This window comes from Puccinia triticina, chromosome 4A, assembly GCF_026914185.1.
Source record: "Puccinia triticina chromosome 4A, complete sequence".
Lineage (NCBI taxonomy): Eukaryota > Fungi > Basidiomycota > Pucciniomycetes > Pucciniales > Pucciniaceae > Puccinia > Puccinia triticina.
Genome location: NC_070561.1, coordinates 3,531,997 through 3,559,703, shown reverse-complemented (window position 1 = coordinate 3,559,703; position 27,707 = coordinate 3,531,997). Strand labels below are relative to the sequence as shown.

The following is a 27,707-nucleotide window of genomic DNA, read 5'->3' as shown; positions in this document are numbered from 1 at the left end:
ATTTGTTGTTCTTTCTTCTTATTCGAGTATTCGACTAATTTGGTTGACTTCGTTCGACAATCCAATTATACGGTAATCCAATCACGTTGGGGACTCCCTTGTAAGACTCAAAAGGTGTCGTGAGACCCTTTTGCTGAATGGCGAAAGATATGGATGAGGTGCAAGCTCTGCCTTTCTGTATATCAGAAAACAAGACCACCAAGGTAAGCTTGGCAATTTATTTTGTGATAGGATATGTTTGAAGATGAGATATATAAGAGGATTGTTGTCGATGTCCGAGGTTGATGGGGTTACTGATGTATGTGATAGGTGACGGTGACTTGATGTCTCGAGTGAGGCTTGAACCTAGGTCCTTGGCCTGAGGGTATATAAGTTCAGAACATGAGGGGTGATGAGGGTGAGAGGGAGCTAAGCTCAACCAGGAGTGGAACCGGGGACTGGTTACTGGTGAAAGGTGTGTGACTGAGTGGTGATATGAATTTCAAATAAAGTGTGAAAGGTATGTGAACTGAGTGGTGGTGTGAGCTGATAACTGTGATATGGATAGATAATATGAGTGATAAGTGAGTAGGGAATACAGACCGCCGGATGGCATTAGGATCTGAGGGGGAATGTCCCCTGATGGGATGAGGAGAAAACAACTGGCAGGCAGAGGCCTCCTTATATAGACAATGATGAGGGAATTTAGCTCCAGGGGAGCAGCTTTGAGGGAATAGTCTAGCTAAACTGAGGGAATTTAGCTAGACTATCTACAATGCGTCCCTTTGATATGCAAACAGGATCATATATATTCATACAAGGATTTTCCAAGACCATAGGTATGCAAATGAGAAACAAACATATGCACAGAGAAAATAGGAGGTGAGGACTGATAAAAGGAAGGAAGAAAAGTAATTCATGTGCCGTATGCATTATGCCAAGTATGGTAGCCAAGAGTTGAGTCTGTGTGTGAACCCATTTGGACTGGTGCGTGAAAGGGGTGATTTGCGTATCTTCTGATCCGGTAGAGATATGAGGGTGGTTTCAGTGGGTGACTAGGGGTTATTTTGGTCCTAGATTCCATTTCTGATGTCCTTTTGGCCGTATCTTGCGGTGTTCTGTGAGTACACATAAAAGTTTGAATTTTCCTCCTACAAACACAGGAATAATGACCACACCGTCTCGGTCGTTATGGCATGGGTTGAAACGGTTCCCCTTGTATCCTCCTTGCCGTTGGGTCTTTTGGTTAGAGCCTTCGGACGGTTTTGGGTTTTCCTTGGTGGGATTCTGATTATGTCCAGCCTTGACGGATGGTTGTTGTAAGTGGAGGGGGGTGTTGTCCGAGTCGTTTGGTTTGGATTTAGGTAGGCCTGTGATTGGATCCCAGCCTACTTGCCTGCCGCCTGCTGCATAAGGGTTGTTGGTGAACTCGACCTCTTCGAACCTAGCGGCCTTAGCGTACATCTTCTGGACAATCGTCTCCCTATAGACCGAGATGTTGACCACCAAGAGGCGCCCGTCGCTTAGAGGCACCCTTGCCGAGAAAGCATTGACCTGAACCGCGATATCATACCGTAAACCCGTCATGTATCCGTAGTTCTGTATGATGGCGTCGCAGTTCCGTTTATGGCCCGACAGCCAGACGAGGAACTTCGCGTGGGTGGGGATTTTGGCTACCACCGTGTAGAACCCCTGGTGATTCACCAACCATTCATTGTAGGCCTGGAGGTATTTGCTGGGGAATGGGAAGCCCGTTGTAGGGACTCTTGTGGGACACTCAATGTTTATTTGGTGAAAATATCCTCTGAGGGGGAAATAAATTGCTAATAGGTTGAAAGGCTATTACAACTTACGGGTGGTTTGAAAGACCTGGCCCTCTAATGGTACTATGCAAATAACTAAGAGTCTTGTAATCAATATTTATAAAGATGTGGCTGATTCCAAGATAGATCTTACTTTTGTATAGTAATCTCTATCAGACCTAGATTCCTCAAATCACTATTCTTGCAGATCTGTTACAACTTCTGATGCTGGAGGGATAATGTAATCCAGTGGGATCAATTATGTAAAATACAATTGTTGTTGATGTTGGGTTGTTGATGAGAAGGTTGGTAATGATCTCTTCCTTAAGCAATCTCTTGATAAGGCACTTTAATCAATACTAGAGCTCCTGGTTGCTACTACACTACTACTACTTGTTATAATTGTTGTTGATGAAATTGGTAATAATCTCTTCCTTAACAATCTCTTGATAAGGCACTTTAATTACTACTAGAGCTCCTGACTACTACTACTACTACTGACTCAAACTTAACACTACCACTACCACTACCACTACCACTAAAATACCACTAAACTACCACTGTAACTAAACTAACCACTGTGACCAAACCTCTGTAGGCTGATGGGGAAAAGATCTGATGAGGGGGGGAAAGAGGCCTCCTTATATATTGAAGGGTGAGGGAATTTAGCTCCAGGGGAACTCCTTGTGAGGGCTATTTTCTGCAGGGGATATCAGTTGCACAGCAAGATATGCATGTGTTGCACTGCCTGCCAAACAATGAGGTAATGGATTCTGCAGGAGGGGATATCAGTTGCACAGCAATATATGCATGTGTTGCACTGCCTGCCAAACAATGATGTAATTGATCCTGCAGGCAGGCTCCTTGAACACCTTATCTGCCTGCATATGCTGCACTGCATGATATCATGTGTTGCTAGGTGACCCAAACAACCTTCCGTAACCTACCATATGCCTGCATGTCCAGCTGTTGCCTTCTTCCATCCAGAATATTGGGGGTCAAAGCCTCTCCTCCCACCTTGCTCCATCCTTCCTTCTTCCTCCTCCCTAATTAATACTTACATCCATATCCCATCATACTGAATCCTAGACCCTTATAAAGTAATATACCACCCTTATAAAGATAATATACCCTTACAACACTGCCTTACTTGATACACCACACCATCCTCCCTTCCATTCCTGGTTGAGACATGTGCTCCCAATACCTTCCACCTCTTCTATTGATAACATCCTTCCACCTCCCTGCCATCCTACCTAGTCATGGTCCTCCATTCCATCCCTGATCACACCGTCCATCCTACATGATCCTAGTCTGCCGTTCCGTCCGTGCTAACACTATCCCTCATCCATCTGTCTGTATCTGTAATGAATCCATTCCTCCCATCAACACATACACTGCTTGTATTGTATATAACTTCCTCCTCTTATAATGAATGATAGCTGTATCTATGCTGTCTCAATACCTCTGCAATGTGCTTTTGGCATTGTCACACCAATGGAGCACCACACCGTGTACTGGTTCCTATCCAATCAATGCTCTTCCAATCGGGGTCGTTTCTTGCTATAATGGAGCATAGCTTTCTCCTGCCAGGCTTTGTTGAAGATGGTGAGCGGTAGGGGGTTCCTTAACTCTCTGAGGTTATCGTTGAAGAACTGGGTCAGGCCGATGTCATCGCTAGTAGGAAATGCAGCATCGTCGAATACCAGTGCGCCCTTCTTGCCAGGCTGATCTGCGGCCCCAATCATATCCGTCTCAGTAATACTGTTGATGGTCAAGTTGGGTTTCTTCGTCGGGAGCACGCTCAAAAACCCGACTTTCTGGACTGGGTTCGCTCCATCCGAGAAGCTACCAGGGGGTTGGGTGCCTCCAGCAGGTCCAGTGGCCACTTGGCATAGACCTTCGCAGATTTTCAGGAGAATCCCGGCTTTGGCATGGTCGCCCGACTCCACGGCTTCTTCCGCCTTGTCGTACATCGCGAGGATCCGAGTTTGGAGGGATCTTTGGGTTTGCTGAAGCCCTTCCGTTGCGATGGGGTTTTTGGCTGTTAGACGGATCAAAGATACAACATCTTAGCTTCCTAATTCTATGGAGGTTCCTAATTCCCTGGCTTTGGATTACTTACCCGAGCCTGGTCTTCCTTCGCCGGTCTTTTTAGTGGTCACGGCTTCCTCTGCGTCTGGATCTCTGACTAAATGGTGTGTCACACATATGTCTGTCTCAGTTCCTAATTCCTTTGGGTTATTCCTAAGTGGTTCCTATCAAGATCGTTCCTTGACTTACCGGCTCCAACGATCTCTGTCCAACCATTTCCTAAGGTTTCCTGGATGTCGTCTTGGTCTTCCTGCCCGGACTCTTCACGTTCCTCTGGGATCTTGGCTGTCGCCCTCGTAACGACTTTCCTCGCTGCTCCTTTCCCTGCTGATGCGGTTGCCTTGGGACCTGACGCCTTCTTCGGTTTTTTCGCGGGTGGTTCTTGAGTTTGAGGCGTTTCTCCTTCGGGCTCTTCATCTTGCCGTGTTGCGGTTAGGGTCCGGTCGGGCTCTGCTGCCGTACTGCCTTCCATTGCTTTTTCTTTAACTGCGTTAGTTGCTGACTGTATGAGACCTAACATTTGTTGTGTCGAGGCGAAAAAAGGCGAAAAATTTTTCTTTCCTTCTTCCTGTTAACGGCGGGCGGCGATCCGGTAAGGTTTACGGCGTTGCTGGCGTGAAGATCCTTGCGACGCCGTGAAGCTTGCCGGTACCGGTTGATGCTGGACCAACTAGGTTTCGCCGGCCTCCGCAGCAGTCCGCAGGGGGGGCGCGACCCTGCGCGGGTCTTTGTGCTTGTTCCAAGGGCAGCGCCTTGCCGCCTCTTTGAAGGCGCTGCTATAGCGCCTAAGGGCCGCAGCTCCTTGGACTTAGCCCACCTCCCGCTGCGCTCCCGGTAAGTAGCAATTAAGGCATATGTTCACCACATTGATCCTGGCCAGCGGCAAGAAGGCAAGGCCTTGTCGGCGGGGCATGGCAAAACTGACCATTCGGTTCAGAACTCCAATGGGATCTTGTTTTGCTTTGGATCAATCTTTTGTATCACAGCTGAGCTCAAATAGGCTCGTATGTTGCGAGGCTTCCTTACAAATTACAACAGGGTTCCTGATGGACATAACCAGCGCGCGTATCTCAACTTGCTCAAGGGGAGGGGCATATATGTACAAGTACATGTACATTCAAGACGCTGGATGACAGACCTCTGGTAGCTCAACAGAATAAATCCTCGCCGTGCCCTCCGCTACATACTCTTTAGGACTGATTGACAAGTACGTGAACTTCAGACTGATCTGTGAGCGGCATGGGTTAGATAAAGCTATTGTTTAACATCTGTTCCTCCTCTGAGCGGTGCAGCATGGATGTTTGTTATGTGAAGCTTAATCGAGATACCAAGATGATCGGTTTGAACTGTTCGGGGAGTGATCTGGAGTGATGGATTAGGTCCATGACTGGAGGACCAGTCTCAAGCACCTCAAGCACCTCTATAAGACCGCCATTTTCCAGCGCGTAGGCCTTCTCCCCCACACGGTCACCATCACTTTACCGCTTCCTCAACAGTTTTCTAAACAAACGAACTTGACCCCGGTGGTCTAGAATCTAGCAAGTTTCTTCGAGTACGACGAGCAGTCCATACATCCTGTTCTGTTTTTCAGTTGTTGCATCAGTCACGCTCCGGCCGTGTTACCACCAAGCACGTTTTCAGATTTCGAAATGATCTCCAAAGTATTTATTGCCTATATTTTGATTGCCCTTAGTACCATCCCAACTTCCTCGGTCACCGCTGCCTCTGACGCCGAAGTTCCAGGAACCCTCACCCACCCACCCACTGGAAATGCTACGTTAGCTCCGGTCGACCAAACCGCAGCCCATCCTGCCACCCCAGCGAATTCCACGGCGAGTGCAAATATCTCGGCTGCTGCCGGTCACCCTCCGGCCAATGCCACCTCCGCTCCAACTGGAAATTCTACGTTAGCTCCGGTCGGCCAAACTGCAGCCCATCCCGCCACCCCAGCAAATTCCACGGCCAGTGCAAACATCTCGGCTGCTACCGGCCACCCTACAGCCAATGCCACCAGTGTACCAAGAAACGGCAATCTCACTGACACTGTTCAAAAGGAGCCCACTGGAAATGCTACATTGGCCCCAGTAAGTTCTACAGCGAGCGCAAACACCTCGGCGGCTGCCGGACACCCTCCGGTCAATGCCACCAGTGTGCCGAAAAGCGGCAATCTCACTGATATTGCCAAAAAGGAGATCAAGACAAACGAAACCTCTGCTACTCCTCCCGCCCCGCGACCTCATGTGGAATCGCCACCTACGACAACTTGCTTCCACAAAAGTAAATCACATGGTATTGAAAACCATCATTGCGACAAGTAAATACAAACCCTCCATATTTAACTTAAGGTTCATCCAAACTGATGCGATAAATTGAATACTCTTGCGTATAGGGCCTTGGATAAAGTAGTATTTTCGACAAACCAAACTCTCGATAAGTTTTCTAGTCTGGTTTTCGTGAATTATAAAACATGCAACGTGAGTAGTTACCTCTTTCTAGTCCATTGAAACTGCTAATTTATATTCGAATCCACACCGGTATAAAATCAGATTCACGTGCAAAAGCCTCAGAATGGAACTTTGTAAATTTCGCGGTTTCAGTTTCTCCAGCGTATTTATCATCGCAATCTCAACATTCTGTATACTCACTCATTTTCGGGCTCTTTATACAGAACAAAGATTGATCTCAGCTTGATGGTTCATAACCTCACCGCTGACTGCCACTCCGTAGTTAGTTTTCATTTGACCTCATGCTTCCTTGAGTTCAACTTCAAGGCATAGTGCTGACTTGTGCACATAGGGAGGAATGCGTTCACAATCTTCGAAGGTCACCGTACGAATTGAGCGTGGTACCAAGGAAAACATACATGATGTTGACATCCCAGTTTGCAAGAAACAGGAATGTCCACTCACCCAAAGTGATTGCTTGAGGTGAGAGTTGTGACGTTCTTACCCCACTTTCGGGTTATGAGTCTAGGACTGACGCGCGATTCTACAGTGCTTTCTATCAGCTCCCCACAAATGCTAAGGGGGTATTTGTCAACGGAAAAGGAAAAGAACCCTTCGCTCGCGCCACCAGCGGAAACTGCACCGTAAGTGGCTTCTTCAATTGCTAGTATGCCATCCTTCTCCCGAAACTTACTCGAAATCATGATACAAACTTGGTAGGTCACCGCGTCGACTACCGATCTATCTGCTTTCATGATGTAAGGTCTTCTCACCTGGAGTAAACATCTCAGATGAACTGTGATTAACTCGTTGTCATTATGATTTATCACAGGCCCCGACAGTTTGTCTTGCCTACTATGAAGAAGCTCATCAACCAATGCGGCGAACACGTAAGTCGTCCATATCAAGCAAACGCGCGCCTTTGTTAATCAATTATGTTGTTTTTAGCCCGGCAAGATATACTTGAGCGGCGGCACAAAAGGGTACAACGGCGACATTTGGCTCTCTGCTCGTGCAGCCAACAAGGACCTGTGCCACTAGTTCCTTTGAGTTTGGCGAATCCCACTTACCAGGTTCCATTCAAAAATAAACCCTTCCCCTATCGGACGACTTGCCATTTTCCCTCCAGCACATTCATTAACAATAGCAAGACCAAATATGTAGTTCTAGTGGCATTAATACCGCGAATGATTATGTTCTTGACTCCACTCATTCCAATACGTTTATCATTATCTGTATCCTCTCCTAAAGAATATTCCCAACTCCACTCGTAGCCCTGCTACATATGAAATTTCCCAAGTTGTATCACATTCTCAAGTTCCCGATCTCGATCAGACGAACTTTGTGCGCAGCCAGCTTGTCCTCGAAAATATTTTCTAATAAATCCTCCCCATTCCCTTCTTTTGAGTCGAGTGAAAGGTGCGAGCTTCTGTGTGCTCTTTATACCTTCTCAAGTTGATTGGACCATGTAATTTATCAGACTTGTCAGTGTTCACCTGAGGCTGTGGGGCCAGTGTATTCTTGTTGAGAGTCCGTTTCTCTATAAGGCATTGTTTTCTTTCGGTGTCTCTTGATCCCCTGAATTCTAGTACTCGCAACATTCAGGCCGGCGAAAGCGAAGTAAAAGCTCATGATTAGAATGGACACGGGCCGCCGCGCTTTCAAAGTTTTTGTTCAAACTCCTCCGTGTGCCTGAGCATTTCGTCCTCCGAAAGTCACCCTGGCACTCAAATGTGCAGAGTTACTATCAAACGTCTTAAGCCTAAGGCTACGTTACAAATGTACCTTACCTACTTCAAAATGCCGAGGCTGAGCTCGGGAGGATGCAACATATAAAAGCTATGAGGCTTCACCACCGCTTCTACCCCACACGCCTTCCAAGTCCCTACCACATCAAAGAAGCCGAAGCCCTCTCATCTAACCCCACCTTCACAGATCAAAACACCCAACCCCAAAACTTTTCATAGCCATTATGTCCACAACTGCTGCTGCCGAATCCACCCCGTCCGTCGTCCCTGCTCTGCCTCAGAGTCAACTTACCACTGCGTCCAATTCAGTCTACGTCGGTGACTTACCTGCTGACATCACCGAAGAACAGCTGATCAAAGTATTCAGTCAGGCTTCTCCAGTTTTAAAAGTGGAGATCAGCTCTTCCAAGAGAAGCACTGAGGCTCCGCGGACCTATGCTCACATCAGGTACTCTTCTGCCAAAGACGGTTAGTCTTTCACTCCTCCCACAGCATGTCGCCCGTTTTAAATGTGACGATCCTCATTAACGTGACGCCTGCATTCCTTTCCACCCGCTAGCCACTCAAGCCATCGAAGAGTTCAATCAAGTAGAATTCTCGGGGAAACCTTGCCGAGTCATGAAATCTACTCGAGGAGCCTCGAAGGGCCTTCCAGAAGCCAACGTGTTCGTCAAGAATTTACCTCTTGATCTCAGTGCGGTTGCATTTCACGATACATTCGCTGCGTATGGAGAGATACTCTCTTCCAAACTAGCGGTAGACAAGAATAACACATCCAAAGGTTATGGCTTCGTCCAATATGCGTCGGCTGAACAAGCCAAGAAGGCCATCGCAGAGACCAACGGATCCACCTTAGATGTTGAAGGGGCCGACAAACCGATTCAAACCAGCTTGTTCGTCAAGCGGGAAGCCCGCCGCGCTCCTCGCGAATTCAACAATTTGTTCTTCAAGAACTTATCCACCAACGTCACCCTAGAAGGTTTCAAGAAGACCTGGAGTAAGTATGGCGTCATTACATCGGCCATTCTGAACAAAGGGGAGGACGGAAAGCCTAGCGGTACCGCCTTTGCTAACTTTGAAAAGTCGTCCGCTGCGGCGAAGGTCGTCAAAGCTACTCAAAGCAAGGCCCCTGATGGAGTCTATGCAGTCCCCGCCTTGAGCAAGGCAGAACGTGAGCGCCACCAATCCCGCAAAGCTGCCAAAGCGGCTCAGGAGTCTGCCTGAACACATGCAAATTTGGACGAATCCCCTCCAAGAGATCCCCCTCTTGATTGGATTGTTACTACATTACCCACTATTTTTTACTTTTTCGTTCCGTATATTATCAGGAGGCTCCGAGCCGCCTCTCTTCACAGTTGTACTGCTTCGCGTCTCCTAACTTTGACATTTTCCTCTAGCATTTACTTTCTACAAACAGCCCATTCGGCATGGAATCGTAATCATCTTACCCGAAATCGTGCCATATCTGTGCCCTTCAAGCATACCATTAAGCTCCCAACCCCAACAAAGCTAGCTGATTGATACTTACAAGTAATCTGAACTCTGAAGCCATCTCATGTTGTTTAACAATCCGCCCAGGCCAGTCCCAGACGTCGCCATCTGGGCCATGGTGCGATACCTTCAGTAGAAAAATTGGCGCACCCTCCTGGAGGAATGTAGGACCGAAAAATCCTGACGCATGGATGGGGTATACAAGATTCCCTCACCTCACTTAAGTAGCCATATGAACAAAATGAGCGCCCATGCACGAAACACATTGCAAAACTTCATCAAGTAAGGAAATGATTCTCTCGCCCATGTGCCCTTTCGTGCTGGAGCCAATTGATCTTTCCCATCAGATAGGAACTAGCTTATCTTTGAGTAATAAGCCAAGATACTTTTCCCTCCAGAAAAAAAGTAGCAAGAGCGAAAGCAACTTTTATAGTGCGGAGGGGACCCCAGCGGCAGCCATGGCTCCAGAACATTAGGGGGGTTCAAAATTGATCCAGGAAGCTGTCCAGGTCCAAAAATCCAGGAAAAAAATTGGACCTGGAAGCTCTCCTGGGGACCTGGGGGCCTGCTTAGCAAGAGGCTCCAGGAGGTCGCTCCAGGTCCAGGAATCAGGCCGAAACGACAGGAAACGAGTCCCATCAACACATCTTTGCACACCCCCGGCCACCCCTTGCCACCCCCGGCCACGACTAGACCTTGGACCTTATCCTCGACCGACCCATATAAATCTGATCAAACCACACCTCCACGTCTACCCCCCAATCCAACCATGCCACCCAAACGAACCAACTCTATCACAACTACGCCTCGTGCTACCCCAAACGCTACACCCGCCAACAATTCTCAGGCGAAAACAAAGAAAGCGCTGGTTGCCTGGGACAAAGATGGCAAAGATGGCAACACCAGCATTCTAATCCTTCTTGACTGGCTCGCTGTTGATGGAAACTACGAGCGATGGCGCGGCGATACGAAGACTGGTTCAACCAAGTCAGCTTTGGCAAATCAGAATGCTTACTTCAGCTGCAAGGTTCCTAGCGGGTGGTTCGGAGGTTGGCGCGCTTGTGTGAACTACTTGGCGTCAGCCGGGCGATGGGGAGGAGGTCGACTCGATGAGGGTGACGAACGCTGACGGAGCTGGATCTGCCGGTCAAGGGGGGGTCCAATTCCGGGGGCAAAGTGCTATCGCGGCAAATGGGGCTGTCCTGTGGTTGGAATCTGTGACAGGGTGTGTCTAAGGTGACAAGTGGAGCACCCTTGGGACCCCGATTGCAAGAGGGGAATGCTTGAAACCCCTCAGACTGCCAGACCGTGTCCAGACCTGATGCTCAGGAATGCGAGTACAGGTGGTTACGGACAGCTGGGGCGTTCAAAGTTCAACTCCCAGAACCTCTTTTTTGGCGGGGGACTTTTTTCCTGGAACCTGGGACCTGCGCAAGCTCCTGGAGACCTGGGTTTTAATTTTGAACCCCCCTATTGCTGAATCGAACTCATCAGGTCCGCGAGATGCAGAAGGAGGCAGAATTCCACGGGCTGTATGGCCGGCGGAGTTTCAACTTCCATCGAGGTGTGTCATTCTGGAATGTCGCCGATGTTCCTGGGGCATGTGTAGATTTTATTTTCTCTTCGGAATTGTATGTACCTGTTCTTGTGCCGTCCTCTGCTGAGAAGGCTGGTAGACAGGAGACCTAGAGTCGTGTGTGCATCTAAAGTTTGTTGAGATGGCGCCAATCGTGATCTGTCATCAAGGTTGCTGTCATCCGGGTCGCGCTCTCGAAGCTCGCAGCGGCCTTCTCAGATCCATCTTGGAACGACTCCACCAGCTTCATGACTTGAAATCGCACTGGGTACAATCGACTCGGAGACCTGGTCAACGCAAGGTGAGGTGATGGCCACCGATCGTTTGGAAAGCCAACAAATCGACTTCAATTGGTAAGTATACTCTTTCATCTGCTGATGGTGAGAGCTAATCGTGAACATCCTCAGCTGACCTCTACTTCTTCGTATGATTACTCTAGGCTTTTTCTGGTCGAGAGCGTCACCATAGCCATCGTTGTTATTTTCTACTTGTTCTACTTCAACCGGGTCCTTGGATGGCTGGTCGCTGCGCTTTGTAACCTTTACTTTCGGAAATACAACTACAATGCCTCTGTGGAGTTTGAGGCGATCCAACTGTCGCTCTTGTCCGGACGCGTGCTGTTTAGAAATGCGAGATATCACTCCATCAACCAAAGTTTGCGAATCGTCAAAGGTGCGCTTTCCAGTCCTCTTGAGTTTTTACCAGTCGTGACCTCATCCTTTTTTTCTGTTTTCCCTCTTCCAGGTCATTTAACATGCCGGTACTGGTATCTCAGGACCCAAGGGGTGGAATCGGATGGTCCAGTACCTAGGGAAAGAGATCCGGATTCATGTTAGTCGTTTACTCCATTGGCGACCTCCTATTTATGCCAGCTCAACTTTACTTCCTGAAATCTTCAGCATCGACTTTGCCTCATCGTTGGCTCATGGCATTCGAAGGGGCCGAGTGGTTTGTCTATAATCGCACAGCTGCTTTCGATGTGATCTTGGAGCATCTCGGATTCGTTGACCCTCAAGATCTGACCTCAGAATCCTCAATCCAAAAAGAAGCAAGCGATAGTCCATTTGAACGTCCATCGGGAGCTAGTACTAGTCAAACAACGTTCAAAGTTCAAAACCCGCCGCCTGTCAATACCAATCACCATCCAAATGGTAAGAAGCAGGACGGCGGACAAGAAAGTATGATGAGCTGGGCCCTGCGAGACGCTCTTCCAGTCAGGATAGAAGGAAAGATTGGTGTGGTTACGATCGGGAACCCCTCGACATCTTCGATCATGGTCTTCACTTTCCAAAAAGTTCATGGCGTCTACAGCGCACCCAATGCCCGGTCCCGCCATGATTTCTTCAGACAAGATTTCAAATTTTCATTCCTACAGACCAAGATCGTACTAAGGATCAACCCAGACTTCAGCCGAACGCTCAAAGAACACGGCGCTGCAATCCTCAACGACCTTCAATCCGATCCCAACTATCGTCAAGCTTTTGACCAACCCATCTATCGCCTCTTGGACACAGCTTCATTTTCCCAATTCGGAAAATACTTCAGTGCCAAATCATCGGGACTCTTCAACTGGATACATACCAGTCATCAACCAGAAGTGAACAAAGTGCCTGGAGTGGCTATCGAACCAGACGGCTTTGTCGGCCTGCCTCGTTTTATACAGACTAACGCGCCGGCACATCCGGCAGAATATGCTAAAGTTACTACGATTCTGGTCTCTAGGATCATGGACTTTCGATATTATCTTGATTCTCCTGGAAAAGTTCCCGCAGGTAAGGTTTTTTAGCCTTGGATCGACTGCTGGGTGAAAATGACTCATGTTTAACTTTGCTCCACAGATCCTTTGACAATCCATCATCTCTCAACCTCATTATCCGTCGATCCCGAGGACGGTTTGCCTCCTGAATACGGCATAGACATCAAACTAGTTGATGCCAACATTACGTACGGCCCGTGGGCTGATAGACAACGTGCAGTGATTCACAAGGCTATATTCCCTCCTCAGCGCTTCGACAACGTCGAACCCCCCCAGCCATTTGGCCCTGGGGATCAGCGGGCTCATACCGAACTAGTGGTGAAAATTGATCTCGATAATTGCCAAATGCGAGTTCCAATTAGAGAATCTTCCAAAGATTGGCAATGGCTCGCTGGCGGAACTACTGGAAAAAATCAAGATTCCAGTCTCAGACCATATGGCTGGCTCGACCTGTCTTTTGGGCAGGGTAGTGAAATCACACTAACTCAGAGTCAAATCCCTCAGAGAGAGGAGGGGTATGAAATGGTTCTACAATTTCGGGTGATGGACTTGGAGGCCAGGTCAAGTGTGAACGACAAGGTCTTCGCCGAAATTCCCATGGTTTTGGTCAGTCCCCCTTGCACCCCGGAAGACTGGGTTTGGATTTACTTCTTTCTTATGGGCAGTCTTCCTTGAATTAGATCATAGCCGATATGCCGACCCCACTGGTATGGGACTCCCCTCGAACCTGGAAGTACCGCCTTACCCTGTCCGAAAAATCTTACCACCCTCACGACTTTACCGATTCGAAAAATCAGCCTCGAGTTTCTCTTGTTCGTGATCACATCCAGTTTGTAATCGATTTGATCAAAGATTGGCTCTCTGGCCCACCAACGCTTTACGAAGAATGGGTCCCAATTACATACGAAGTCGAACTCAAGTTGGTTGATTACGAACTAAACTTGCATTTAAATGATCTCAACATCATCGAAAACTTCGACTTGGCGGCTGGTTCTAACAACAACAGTCAGTTCTCTGCAGATCCTTTATTTAATTTTTCCAATTGCTGACGAGTTTGTTATGTAGCTTTGTTACTTCTTTTCGGCCAATTGCTAGCGATTCGAGTCGTCATTCCGGGCGAACTTTACCGACCATCGGTCTCAACCACTTCCTTCAGTGTACAGTTCGACAGTTTGAACGTTAAACTAGACTACCCCGACTGGAGCACTCACCAGTCATTTGCAACCGAATCTGCATTGTACTGCGCAGAACTGGATCGGGTCTCCCTGCAAGGCTACTATGATGCCAATGATTCAGTTCAACCGGAAGCTGTCGATTTCTTGAATTTGAGTTTGGAGGTATACCCCAAAACACATCTATTTTTTTTGTTCTTAGTCTTCCCATCCAATTCAATCTTGATTAATTGTGTTCAAATTTATATAGATGGATAACATTCTATTCAAAGCGTTCGGGCATCTCTTGCGGTTGATGATGAACATTAAAGAAAATTACCTCGGTTCTTATAATCATTTCAGTACGCAGGAAGAATTCATTGCGGCATTCAAAAAAGGCATCGTAGGCGAACATCCGGACGAAGTAAATTATCGGGCTACTAACTCGAATACATTTGAAATGGATCTCAAGGCGATCATCACGAATTTACTTCTTGCATTTCCGCAAGGTAAGGTATCTTACAGCTACTGAACGTTTCATTCAAGGAAACGAAATAACGGTGTATTTCCTTGTATCCAGATTCGTTCGATTGCGAAGAGGTTGTTTTCTGTGCGATACCAAGGTCTAGCTGCTTTCTGAAAAACCACGCTTCATTTATGGGTAAGTGGTTGAAGTTCAACGTTCTCCGTCTACCAAACTGATGCTGCTCGAGGCGACATCTTTCTCATGCGTACTCTGATTGCTATTTCACGCTACTGCAGACATGAACTTGGAAACTTCTCCACTGCGCTTTCAACCAGCTACCGATTGGGAGCACCTTTTGGATAACCCCACCATTCGACACCAGATCTTGAGCGGCAACTATAGCTCATTTCATTCTCAAACTCGTGTCCGACTCGAGTCAATCCAACTGACTGCCCTACGCCTATTTGGACCTCTCCCCGAGGGTAAGATTACCAAACTCGTCACCGTTCTGAAAATACATCATCTGACTTAATCTAAACCTTGTGAAACAATCTCAGCAATCACTTACTTCGGTGATTGGCGCTGTTCTATTGGGCAACTGACCGGCGAGCTCGACATCACCGATGTTGAAGCTTTTGCTCGATTTACTGGTGTCGTCGGCGAGAATTTTGTTGACAAGGCAAATTCCCTGTTCGCTGATTTCCCCATCCCCGTTGAACCAGATGTCACCTTTGCACGCTTGAGCACGGAGGCTATCGATTTAATCATAGTCACTCCTAGGTCACGGGCGCGGCTCCATTGTTCCTCGGGCATCCAACTTTCGTTCAACGACTTGGCTTCCGATCTGTTTAAAATTCACACGGAAATTATCGTCCCCGCCTTTGGGCTTTATCTTTTAGTCCCAGATCCCAGAGGTGATATGCAAAACACGGCTATTCCCTGGCTAGAAGTCGCGTCTTGTACTGGGAACCTGGAAGTCCTTTCTGCCGCGGCAGCTTTGGGTTGGGAAGAGAAGGCGCAAAGTCAGCGCCAGTTTCTAGAAGATCAAGACATCCAAACCAAAAGATGCCACTTTTTATATCCGGGAAGTGCCAGCGCATGTAAGTCGGGACTCTACTCATGTTTTAATTTCGCCGGCTCATATGTCTTTCACAGCGGCACTGTATCCTCATCTTCCGGCTGCGGCCAAGGACATTCTGGACGACCTACAACGCAGTCCGATCCACGATCCACATGCTGTAATTGACAGTAGCGATGACGGCCATTCTCTACAGTCTCACGTGACCAACGCTCGGGGCTCGTAAGTGAAGTGTCGGGCGTGTCGATGAACACAAATAATCTAATTCTGCTCTAAACTTTGTGATTCCATTCTTCAGTGACTCCAGTGCCGAGCAGTCTGAAACAGATGGTCGAGTCGCAGCAAAGAACCTCCGCCGCGAACGACTACTTTATCAGCGACGACTATCAGTGTGTATGTGTTTTTGGATGAAAGAATTAGCTGTGGCGTAAATACTGACCTGTCATCGAACTCCCCTGCCAGCGGCATCTCGAATCCTCCGGGCAGACACGTCACCAATACCTGCTGCACCGTATGCCACTGCGTTGCCGTCCTGGAGATATTATGGGCTAAACCCGGACATTCCACCCCAGCAACCGACATTTCTGGCCATGCGGGCGGTGAGTCAAAAGTCCTAGAGTATCAACTAAATCCTGCATCACAAGTCAAAGCTGACTTCAGTTCCTCATTTAGGGATTGTTTCCGCCCCAAAGTATTCACAATAAACACGGTGATGGTGAACATACGCCCTTTCACATATCCCGTATGAATACCAACGACACATCTACTCAGCGTAAGCAAGTACTGGGACGAAAGCATCTCGATCTGCGAATGAAGACCCCACTCGATTTTTTCCTCACTCCATTGTGTGTTGAAGTGATTGATGACATGTTAGAAACTCTTACGGATGTAAGTTGTATCCACTCTTGAATTTCAAACGATAAGCTTATCTATCTACGCCTTTTAGAATGATCTCGAAGCCGATGGATCCAGTTTTTACAACAGACTGTTGGGATCACTTACCGCCAATCCGACATCTAATTCAACTCCGGATAGTGAAGTTTTGGAGTTTTTTGTTTCAATACCACTCATTCGGTTTAGATTACTTCAAGATGTCGCTTCTGCCTTCGAGCCCACTGGAAATTCGTCGATGTCGGCCAATGCAACCCCACTCTCTGCGATAAATTTGCATGTTCAAGAGGTTTGTCTGAATGGCAAATCTCCTGATCTATTTTCGAAAGGGCCGTTGGATCAGCGGGGTTTACCGCAAAATGTTCAGGCATCAACCGACGGGTTCCAGTTATTAATACGACAAGACCCCAGATCTGCCATTGACCATTTCTTCCTCAATTTGCCTCCGAATTCCGAAACCACCGCCGGCGCCGTTTTGGTCCTTGAGAGTGGATTCGCTGAATTGAGATTATCACATGATGGCTGCCGGCTCGAATCGGTCGCGAATTCGTCCGATATGTCTTGTTCCTTTGTCGAAAGAGCTGCCGAAACGTTGGCCGGTAGTTTTGCGTCGATTGTCACCCATTCGGCTAGGGCTATGAGTCTCGTTTCCAAGTACGAACATCACAGGCACGAAACACTGCGAAGCGCGATATACTGTTTGATTGAGAATGATGTCGACGTAACACCATCATGCTTGAGGCGGTCACCCTTTTGGGCCCATATGTTACCTTCTTCCTACCGCTCTAGCTTCGCGTGGTATTGTTTGATTAAATTTCGTCAAGTAGCTCACATTCTTGCAAATCGAAGGGCCACAATCAATCGCAAGTCCAATCTTTCAGAAACAGACATTCAAAATAAGCTCATCGCATGGAGCTTGGATCACGGCGGTGATTCAGATGTTGGTTCACTCGACTGCTTCCTGCCTCAAATTAGGCCCCCCAAACCGGCGTCATCGGTCTCTCTTCAATCCTACCTCCTGGAAAATCACTCCTTTCTGCTGAGTACCGGATGCTTTATCGTGCGGTTTATCCATAAAGCAAACTCGCCCGCATTTCCTTCAGCGCTGGGAAACTGCGACAATTTCTTCCAGCTCACCCCAACCACCTTGCTTGTTGCTACCGAATTAAGAAAAAAATCTGTCGCACTAGGCTGTTATCTCAATACCGGGAAGATTACCTGCAAAGTAGATCCGCAATTCAGCTCGCTTGCCCAACACATCGTTACCCTCGTGCACGCTTTCAAGCCAAAAGTTCCAGAAGATCCTATTATTCAACGAGACTTTTCAGAACCCGTCACACTTCCTATGAAAGCTACCGATGTCTCCTCCTTCACCGGCATATTTTGCAAACTTGAAATGTCCGTTGTTTTTGGCGGCGCAAGACTGCAAGCAGCCGTTCATCGCTTGGGTACCATGATTGAAGTGGGAAAGCTCTCTCTGAGCTTGAGCCTTGAGAATGCTACGCCTGCCGTCTCGTTTCAACCGAATCTATGCTTTTCTTCTGCCCACCTCGAGCATATTGGCATCTATCTCTCTGAAATTTCACTTGCGCATCTGTCCTCGGCAACCGAACCGGTTCTAGAAAATTTGCTGATGTCAGCCAAAATTGAAAACATTACTGTTAATACACGCAACGGGCCAGATACCTCAAACATAATATTATTAGTATCACTCGATAGTATTCATGTCAGCGTTGGTCGCAGCCTGGTCAAGATGGAAGAGTTTGTGCGCGACTGGCGGCAGCGAGAAGTCGCGTCTCGGATCGTACCGATGTATCATAAAATCTTAGAGGCATGGAAATCGGAACCGGCGGCCCGTAGCCCTTCAAGCACTGTTGGGAATTGGTCGTTGTCTCTCGAGCTCCACCTTACGGACATAGCAGCTAAATTCCAGCCCATCCCACGATTGGAGGTTGTCTACAGCTTGCAGGGTCTAAGTTTTACTGACTTCAAAGTATCCCTGAGAAACGAACAGCTTGGTCTGAATGGCGGAATCGCAGTCGATCAGCACACTCTGAGCTTTACTTCAACCACCGAGAAAATTGACTCGGAGCCGCTCGACTTGACCACGCGGCATCATGGTTTATTGAAGTTCCCATCCTTACAAATGCTATGTTCTTACACAAATCCAACCAAATCCAACCCATCCCTACATTTAGATCTTTCAATCGACTTGTTCAGTGCTTCTCTATCGATCAACTGGCTGGATACCATTCTGACAATGACAGGCCGATACGGTGAAGATATCAACGAGCTCATCCACTTGTTACGACCGCCAGTGATACCGCAAGCACCTATCAAAATCAACAGCTCAAAATCAGTCAAAGAATCTTCTCTGCAAATCTTTGCCGAGATTATACTGTCGGGATTTGAGCTTTCCATAGTTGCTCCCAAACCCCTACCTCGCATTGAATGTCGGCGCGTAAAATGCACTGTTCATCCGAAATTCCGTCATCTGGAACTGTCCGATTGCGCGATCTCCCTTGCACCACCAGAGCAAACGACGGGACATGCGCAAAGTTTTGCTCGCTTCGTTTTCGATCTTTTTCTCTCCAACCAGAGCCCGGCCTGGGCATTTACCCACTCAACTGATCGTGACCCTATCCGCGAAGATGTATTAGAAATCACCGCAGATTTTCAGCGCATCCATGCCGTTGCAGCCACTTCAGCCTTCAAGCTACTACTGGATTGTATTCAGTATTTACAGCTTGAACTTGCCCGTATCAAAACTGTTCATCGAACTGAAATGGCTGAGGCTGAGTCGCGCATTGAACAAGCTTGGTCTAGTGCTCAAAATCAGGATACCTTAACTGAACCCTTACTCCAGCGGTTGATCTTTGCAGGCCGCTGTTCTCAGTTTGGTTTAGCTATACCTTTGGACGACCCCCCCTCTGATTCCAACAAATCTAATGACAATCCACCATCACCTCAAGGCTTCAAAGGAGCGGCTTTGTTAATTTCATTCACTCAGCTAGTCACCTGGAGTCGTCTAGGTCAGACCGCTCAAGCTAGTGTGGAACTATTTGCCATACAGTCGGTGTCTCAGCTAGATCCATCGTTGGTCGAGAATTTTGACAGCACAAGCCACGAGACCCGCAATTCCGTCTTTGTCCCTCACTTGGACGTCAAGTTTGGCTTGACCGCTCGACCACAAGCTGCTACCATACTTACTGTCAAGGCCTCTGCACCTAGTGGAATCACGATTGACATGAGTCCTTCCATTCTTTTAATCATCCATGCATTTCTGGATGTATATGAACGCGATAGCCATCTCATCGTCAACTTAATCGAAAGTCACACCCAATCCTCAGACGTGGAGACGGCTGATGAATGCCAACGCGCAACTGTCAAACCAAGCATTTCTCTTTCCCCTACACTAACCGACCCCTGGGCCATCCGTGTTGACTTTGATACTGGCGTGGGTGGAGGTGGAAAAATACAACTGCATACATTTGACCTGGCTCAAGATGATGCCGATTTTGTTGAAATCTTGCAGCGTGCCAACGTCTCTTTGGGTCGTATAAATATGGATGTGGCCCATAGTGATTTGTTCTTCCTACCCGGTGTTTCGGCTTGGGCAGTGTACAACCCGATTTCTGCGACGACCGACGCAGCTCTTCATGTTGATATTGTAGTGCATTCCTCACAAAAGTAAGTGAATAGCCGGAATTAGACCGGCCATCGTTGAAAATTGGAACTAACACTTTGCACATTGCTCTTAGTACGCTGAACCCTACGCTGCTGCGATTTGTGAGTCAGATGTCTGCAGCTGCTAATCGGCGTGTCTGCCCAAAATCAGACAACACCATCAAGTCTACTTCCGTCAAGCCGCCGACCCAATCGACAGAAACCACCAAATCATCGATTTTATCAACCAATTTGTCCTTCGGGTTGCGGATCGATCGTTCTGAACTTACTATAACCTGTCTACCTACTCGCGCCCTAGCGAAACTTCAGTGGGCTAGTGGTGTTTTATTCGCCTCCGGTCGTCTGGATAAAAACCAGTTCAATGCGGCATGCACAGTTTCTAAGATCGCGGCTTTCCTTCGCCATGAGGTAAGTTTTGTTTGACGCTCGTCTCCTGAGGTGATTGTCACTCGGCTGAACTCAGGTCTTTTTCCAGCACGGGTTTGATTCAGCCCTAAAAGCTGAAGCAGGTGATATGGTTGCATCTGTAGATTGGAGAGCTTTGCGTCCAGCTACCCGCCAGCATACGCATACATGTTCAGTGCTCTTGAAATTCTCCGAGCTATTGACCGAGGTGGATTTCAATCATCTCAATATATGCTTGCTTTTCAAAGCAATTTGGCTCGATCAGGTCACCCCACCAGCTCAATTAAAGCCCGAGTCGGGTGTCGGCAAGATCCCGAAGCCGTTAGAAACCATTCCGCAAAACGACAAAAACGACACCACCATTCTTCTTGTGGCAGTGCTGGCTGATAATATCAAATTCTTGCTAAGGCTATCTCCTAGTGTAGGTACTCTTCACCTGGGAACGACTCCATTAAATTTGAGGGTGAGACACATTCCGGGTGTTTCCAGGTCCTTAGTACTAGACATCGGTGAAACTTCTGCTGTTGCGGTCGGAGATGGATTGCTGGGCGGTCGGGCACATCTACAACATTTCACCTTACTGATCAGTGTCGAAGATCTATCTTCAGATACGATATTAGATATTAATGCGACCATCGGACCGATGGAAGTCTACTTGACTGTATCTTCCGAGACAATACTTCTGCTTCGCACAGACCTGATTCAAGGGGCCGTCCAAGACGATTGGAATGATATCAAATCTCTCAATGAGAGCTCATCCGAGAAACTTCACGGGAGGAAAGATTTGAGCTTACGAACGTCTTTGCATTTGAGGAGAATCAATGTGCTGGCTACCCTCTACACCGCCTCCCGAGGGAAATCCGTGTTTGATGCGATAGAAAATCAAGTTAACCAACAAAATACCCAGGCCGAAGATGTCTTGCGTCAGCTACCACACGGTATGATCGTCCGGCGGGAAAAGGATACGCTTCTTAATGTGGCCCAGCGTCTTGAAAGCGACCGATCCAATCCTCCCACTCACAGTGTCAATGAAATCAAGATTGTCGGGTCTCTACAGCTGACGACTCACAATATATCTTTGGTTTTATTTGCGGGTCAATTTGGCGACATGCCATTACTTCGGATGCAACTCGAAGCCACTCAAGCATTTTTAACTCGAACTCCTACTACAAGTCACATGATCTACAACCTAAGCTTTACCACGGAAGGTTGTCAAGTCGCCCATCTCAATCTTCCGCCGAACGGCTTATCCGAAAAGATTCAATCAGATGGTTCGTGGTATGGTGTATTGGAAAACGTGCCGCATGAATTAGTCTTGAACGCGAACCGGCTTTGGATTAGTATGTCGGCCTCTGAAATAATAGATAAGAATCAAGTGACACATACTTTCCGAGCAGAGATGCCAAACAACATACACATTTCAACCGATGTAACTACGCACGCCAATCTGTGGAGCAAGTTCCGCTCGGCTTGGAACAAAGCAAATGAAGTGAGAGGCTCAAACGAACCTTTTATGGCTCAAGATCTAGAACCTAAGAAAGTAAACGAAGACCTTGTGCTGATTGCCGAGACTCCGCCAGTGATCGAAGACGCAAAGGTGCAAGAACTTTGGCATGGTGAGATTATCTTCTCTTGCTGTTGATTTTGTTTTCATCAAAGTGCATGAAGCTTTTTAAACTTACTTTTTTATTATTTGGTTGATGCTAGCTACACTTCCCTTAGTAAACTATTTCAAGTGGAACGAAAACTTGCCCAAATATACCCGTAAGTACATTTGTTACCTGCGTGGTCGAATCAAATTATTGGCGACTGAAACTAACTGGGCTTCTACTCTTTTTCATATCATCAAGTCATCCGGGTGATTAAACCACTTGATAATGTTATTGATTTCTTCGAAGGCGTATATGAATCAGCCTTTGCTCGGCATCAGTTTAGAATTCATCAGTCTGAAATCGCGAGCATCCAAGAATAATAAATGTATTTTCCAATTGTATTTTTGTTACTGCGCTGTTTGGCTCTCAGCTTAAGTTATCGGCAATTGATTTTTGTATTTCTACTATTCGAATAAGGCATCCATTTATTTCAAGGGCTGTGCGATAAATCTAAACTCGATGCTTCTTACCGCAGCAACGTTCTATCAAAATTCCCAAAATCAAGCTCAACCCACTCGCTGTCAAAGTGGAAAGTCCAACCAATAAAGACAAACTAATCCCCAGAGAAATTCCAATCCCTCTGGCGGGCCCGGCGCCCCATCAACTAACGACAATTTTTTAGCCGTTGGTAGCATCCGCAGGGGCAACATGCCTGTACACGCAAACCTCCTCGTTAGGAACAACAATTGTTCATACTGCCTCGACAACAGGCACTGGTGGTCAATATAGGGACGCCTGTTCCTCGCCGCCGAATTCTTCTCGCCCCGCTTCCGAGTTGCCCGATCGGCTGCCCCCACACATGCTGGGTTGAAGGCGGGGATGTGGATTCTAGGGCAACGACTCATGTACTTTGCTTGCAAGTATGATTATGCAATCCCACTGAAAGAATTTTATCAATTTATGATTTATGCATGCATAAATCAACTTTGAACACCATAATTGTGAGTGGATATTGTCATGCTTTTTCTCTTCTGATTCCCCTCAACCAGGCTACAAGGCAAAAATTTGCCTCTGACAATGCCTTTAGTAGTTTTTGGAATGTCAACTAGCAGAATAGCACGCACCTGAGATTAAATTAAGGCCCCGTTTGGCTGCCGCGTTATACGGCATAAATGGGCCCCCCGTTATAAATTGCGAGTCCCCTAATTTTCATCGGAAATTTTATTTATTACACCTCCCCCATTTATAACAATCAGCTGAATCAGCTGTTTGGGGCGGCACCTCATAAACTGGTGGACCCTCCAACACAACTATTGATACATACCAACAACAACCAGTATCATCACTGAAATGGACATTGACTCAACTGAAAACAATCAGATGGCCCGACTTCGACAGCAAGAGCAGATGAAACGAAAGCGTCGGTTCCTTCTCTTCCTTGTTTCCATCATTGGTCTCCGTCAATGGTCAAGATTGCACCACAGGGAGCCGTACAATGACGCCATATTTGGCGGAGCCGCATACATCAAACACATCCTTGGTGGGAATGCCCGACGGGCTCAAGCCATGCTCCGGTTGTCTATTGATACCTTCAAAGGTTGCTCAGTTGAGCTGGATTCAATCAACTATGAGCCTGTTTCCAGAATTCTCAGCATGGACAAACAACTCGGCATATTCCTGTACATCGTTGGGCAGAATGCAACCAACCGTCAAGCACAGGATCAGTTTCAGCATAGTGGAGAAACGATATCACGGGTGTTTCATCATATCATTCGACTCCTCCTCCAGCTTAAATCAAAGTATATTGTCACCCCCAATCCGAAATTCACGCACAAAGTCATCTTGGACAACCCAAAGTTTTCACCATTCTTTGATGGGTGTATCGGCGCACTAGACGGCTGCCACATTCCAGCCTGCGTACCCGAACATCTAGCGGGCCCATATCAAAACCGGAAGGGTTGTTTAGCTCAGAATGTCCTTGGCGTGGTACATGCTTGTAATTCATTTGTTTTCAGACCTGAAACAAAGGAAGAACTTTATAACCTTCGACATTCGATGATGCAAAATGTCGTTGAGCGGACCTTTGGGACCTGGAAGAAACGCTTCCCTATACTCGTTCATCCTTTGGAGTACAGTCTCAAGACTCAGAGGGACCTTGTAATTGTGTTAGCGGTAATACACAACATCATCATCAATGATTGAGGGTATGGCGTAGAATTTAGACTGGATGCAAATGAGTGCGCACCAACTGGTGAGGACGACCCTCCACCAGATGAAGACGATGAGGAAGAGGTTCTAAGTCGGGCTCGCGAACGAGCAGCAAACAATTCCTGGAGAGATCGGATTGCTCAGGACATGTGGAATCAATATCGTAGTTACTTAGCATCTCGCACATAGCTCTTCCTTACTTAAACTCTCTCAGATAGCTCTTGCTTTTCAAACAAATAAACAACTGTTTCATATATAGCTTGGCCTGTCTATTATTTGCCTACAGACTCAAGAACACAGAAAATAACAGAAAAACAAGCATACAAGGGTTTGATCAGTGTACATGGGTCTTATGTGAGGGTCTGTTGAGTATCCGAGGTTCTGATTGAGAGTACACAAGGCCCGGCGACATTGAGTTTGATGAGGAGCAAGATTTTGATTGATCGAGTTCATGAGCGAGTGGAGATCAATCGACTTTACGAGCCAGTGGAGATTGATCGAGTACGAGCGAGTGGAATTACATGTTGTCACGTTCGCGTCGTTTCTGGATCTGAGCATGCAACCAGGCTGAACAGCGGTGGCTGTCTCGGATAGCTAAGAAAGTGATAGCCTTGGCCTTGTTCTCCAAAACACTGTAGCCGGCAACTAGATCATCCATTTCAAGACCAGCAGCAAATTCGTCTTCGAACTTTGTGATGGCCCTGTGGGTTGGAGTATCCTCAGGTCTGTTGTTATCTTGAGCAAGAAAAGCCTTGACTACGGATTGAATCGATGATTCAAAGGCATCACCAGAGGTCCTGCGGTGCGAGCGATGGGGACGCACACCACGCTGCTGAGTGCCCGTTCGAGGTAGAGTCCCATTCGCTGCGTCGGGATTGTCCTCGTGAACGTCGGCGTTGCCAACCTCATCGTTGGCGTTAGTGCCCCGACGCAACCTTCCTGTTGCGGCATTCCCGCTAAAAATAACACATAGCTCGTGATATTCTGGGAAAGGCGTGTTTTTGAAACGCTTAGCCAATGGATGGGACTATGTATTCTTAATCAGCCAACTAACTAAACAATGGATGATCAAAAAATGCAAACAACTTACTACCAAGAAGGCATTCCAGACATCCTCGGATGCAGTGACCATATACTGTTCTTCATTCCACCCAAAACCACTCGCCTCTTTACATGCAAGAAAGGCATCATACCATTTCTTGAATGTCTTTCCAAAAGAAATCAGTCAGCCCCAAAGAAAAGAGTCAGTACGGGTACAACAATGAATAGAAGGTGAATGATCAGTAGTACATACTTGGTTCAACTTAGACTTAACCTTTTGACCAGTAAAATCATACTCAGGGAACTCCTTTCCGAGCAACCTTTTGACCAGTAAAATCATACTCAGGGAACTCCTTTCCGAGCTCAGCAGCTGCCCATCGCTGGGTTTCGGTCTTGGAACCATTATCGCAACGTTTACCCTCCTCGACGGCTTTGACATACAAGTTGAGAGCGCTCTTTTCCATTGCTGGGGACCAAACAAGGTTCTTTCTTTGAGTCTGTGTTTGTGATTCGTCACCTTCAGGTTGATTAGGTGGGAGCTTTTTGATCTGGCGAGCTTCTCGAGGTGGTGGGCTCTTCTCAGCACGCAGGGAGTCCAAACAATCAGGAGGTGGTGGGCTCTTCTCAGCACGCGGGGAATCCGAACGATCAGGAGGCGGTGGGCTTGAATTCTCACGACGTCGCGGTGGACTCGGACTCCATGAATAGTGGATGGTGCTTTGAGTCTTGTGTGGAGTGGCTGGTGTAATTTGGGAGCTTGGTTGTCTTCCTGGCGTCCCAGATGCTTGACGACGACAATGTTTTGGGTGCAATCGACTAGGAGTAGCAGAAGGTTGTTGGGAATTCTTTCCTTTTCCTCTTTGCCGAGCCATGGCGAAAGTTGTTGATGTGATTGAAGCTGAGCGGTGACCGTAAGCTGAGCGGTGGCCGTGAGGCAAGGCGGATATACAATTTTGATCGTGATATATCTCAAGTTATAAGCCGGAGCTTATGACGACCCTGCCAAAGACATATTTGGGATACCGCGATAACCCCCGGGGGTCGCGCGTCATAAATTTGTCCATTTATGACGTATAACGTGGCAGCCAAACGGGGCCTAAGAATGAGCTGGAGTTTTTATTAATGGACGACTTCCCGTCAATACCCGTGGGCCTCCCAGAAGTGCCCAAAAAGCTAGATTTCCCTGTGAAAATCTAGACTTTTTAGGAATAAATCAACATCGTGGCAAGTGTATGTGAGTACTACTTACCGAAGGTACTCCTAATAAGAAGGTGAATTGGATTCCAACAGAGTTGCAGATTACCATCCATCAGGTCTATTCAAGATGGAAGAGACCAGAGATCTCAATGGCAGCAAGAAGGCTGTTCCAACAATGAGAAGACTCCACCGGCAGTCAAGATGATAATGCCAGAGCTTTGAAGGACAGCTACTACCTGGCAGACTTGTTAACTACCAACCAGGGCATAGCACAGTGGTATTCAACACGTTTTTTGGGCCCCTTGAATACTGATTTGTTGAATATTTGAGTATTTGGAGGTATTCAACGGAAAAACTTCCAAAATACATTCAAAACACCAAACAATTACATTTTTGTGTTTTTGACTTATTTTGGCCCATTTCTGGGCCATATGTTTTTGAGGGGGTCATCCGTCAAAAATATCATGGTGCAAAAGGGCGCTTATAATGTTGCCAGAGGCATATCTCATAATGGCGGATGCACTATTCAGAGTGCTGGACGCACTTTTGATAGTGGTGGACTCACTTTTCATAGTGGTGGACACACTTTTCATAGTGGCAGACACACTTGTCATAGTGGCAGACGCACTTTTCAAAGTGCCAGAGGCAGATTTTTTTTTGTGTTGCACCAAAGGGGCTGGTAGAGGGCCTGTGCAAACTCATCTGGGGCCTTTGGGCCCCAGAGAAGCTTGCATTGGCCCTCTACGAGCCCCTTTGAGCCATTATTCAAATTTATTCAAATATTCAAGCTTAGGCTTTGTTTGGAGCCGATATAAATATAGGTGATATAATCGTTGGTTAATTCAATGAAAACTACAAAATTCAACATAAAGCCTCCAAATATTTTTTCTAGGCAACCTACAATACTGGTCTCTTCAAGTATGAATTCAGATTCAACTGATTCAGCCATATTCAGTACTGTAGTACCATTATATTGCTTTTGACCAAAACAAAGCAATATAATGGTATTATGGTGCTGAAGATGGCTAAATCAGTTAAATCTGACTTAATAGTTGATGAGACCAGTACTGTAGGTTTCCTACAAAAAAAAATTGGATTCTT

The 27,707-nt window shown here is 47.1% G+C and overlaps 4 protein-coding genes across 4 annotated transcripts; 3 read left to right on the top strand and 1 right to left on the bottom strand.

Annotated features, from left to right (window-relative positions):
* Window positions 1–3,536: 3,536 nt before the first annotated feature.
* On the bottom strand, window positions 3,537–4,347 carry PtA15_4A420 (uncharacterized protein; the record flags this gene model as incomplete). Its single annotated transcript, XM_053168302.1, has 4 exons — window positions 3,537–3,545; window positions 3,599–3,825; window positions 3,907–3,972; window positions 4,065–4,347. 4 exons carry the CDS (start codon window positions 4,345–4,347, stop codon window positions 3,537–3,539), a joined length of 585 nt encoding a protein of 194 aa, XP_053019524.1.
* A 1,177-nt stretch (window positions 4,348–5,524) lies between these two features.
* Window positions 5,525–7,360, top strand: PtA15_4A419 (uncharacterized protein; the record flags this gene model as incomplete). Its single annotated transcript, XM_053168300.1, has 9 exons — window positions 5,525–6,189; window positions 6,265–6,349; window positions 6,422–6,453; window positions 6,544–6,601; window positions 6,672–6,802; window positions 6,870–6,963; window positions 7,040–7,077; window positions 7,152–7,209; window positions 7,268–7,360. 9 exons carry the CDS (start codon window positions 5,525–5,527, stop codon window positions 7,358–7,360), a joined length of 1,254 nt encoding a protein of 417 aa, XP_053019523.1.
* A 931-nt stretch (window positions 7,361–8,291) lies between these two features.
* On the top strand, window positions 8,292–9,291 carry PtA15_4A418 (uncharacterized protein; the record flags this gene model as incomplete). Its single annotated transcript, XM_053168299.1, has 2 exons — window positions 8,292–8,535; window positions 8,627–9,291. 2 exons carry the CDS (start codon window positions 8,292–8,294, stop codon window positions 9,289–9,291), a joined length of 909 nt encoding a protein of 302 aa, XP_053019522.1.
* Window positions 9,292–11,443: 2,152 nt separating this feature from the next.
* On the top strand, window positions 11,444–22,540 carry PtA15_4A417 (uncharacterized protein; the record flags this gene model as incomplete). Its single annotated transcript, XM_053168298.1, has 20 exons — window positions 11,444–11,487; window positions 11,574–11,806; window positions 11,879–11,965; window positions 12,034–12,906; window positions 12,973–13,496; window positions 13,571–13,895; window positions 13,956–14,227; window positions 14,313–14,550; window positions 14,622–14,702; window positions 14,804–14,989; window positions 15,065–15,595; window positions 15,663–15,807; window positions 15,884–15,978; window positions 16,048–16,184; window positions 16,258–16,480; window positions 16,545–20,166; window positions 20,238–20,571; window positions 20,639–22,184; window positions 22,276–22,332; window positions 22,419–22,540. 20 exons carry the CDS (start codon window positions 11,444–11,446, stop codon window positions 22,538–22,540), a joined length of 9,675 nt encoding a protein of 3,224 aa, XP_053019521.1.
* Window positions 22,541–27,707: the final 5,167 nt, after the last annotated feature.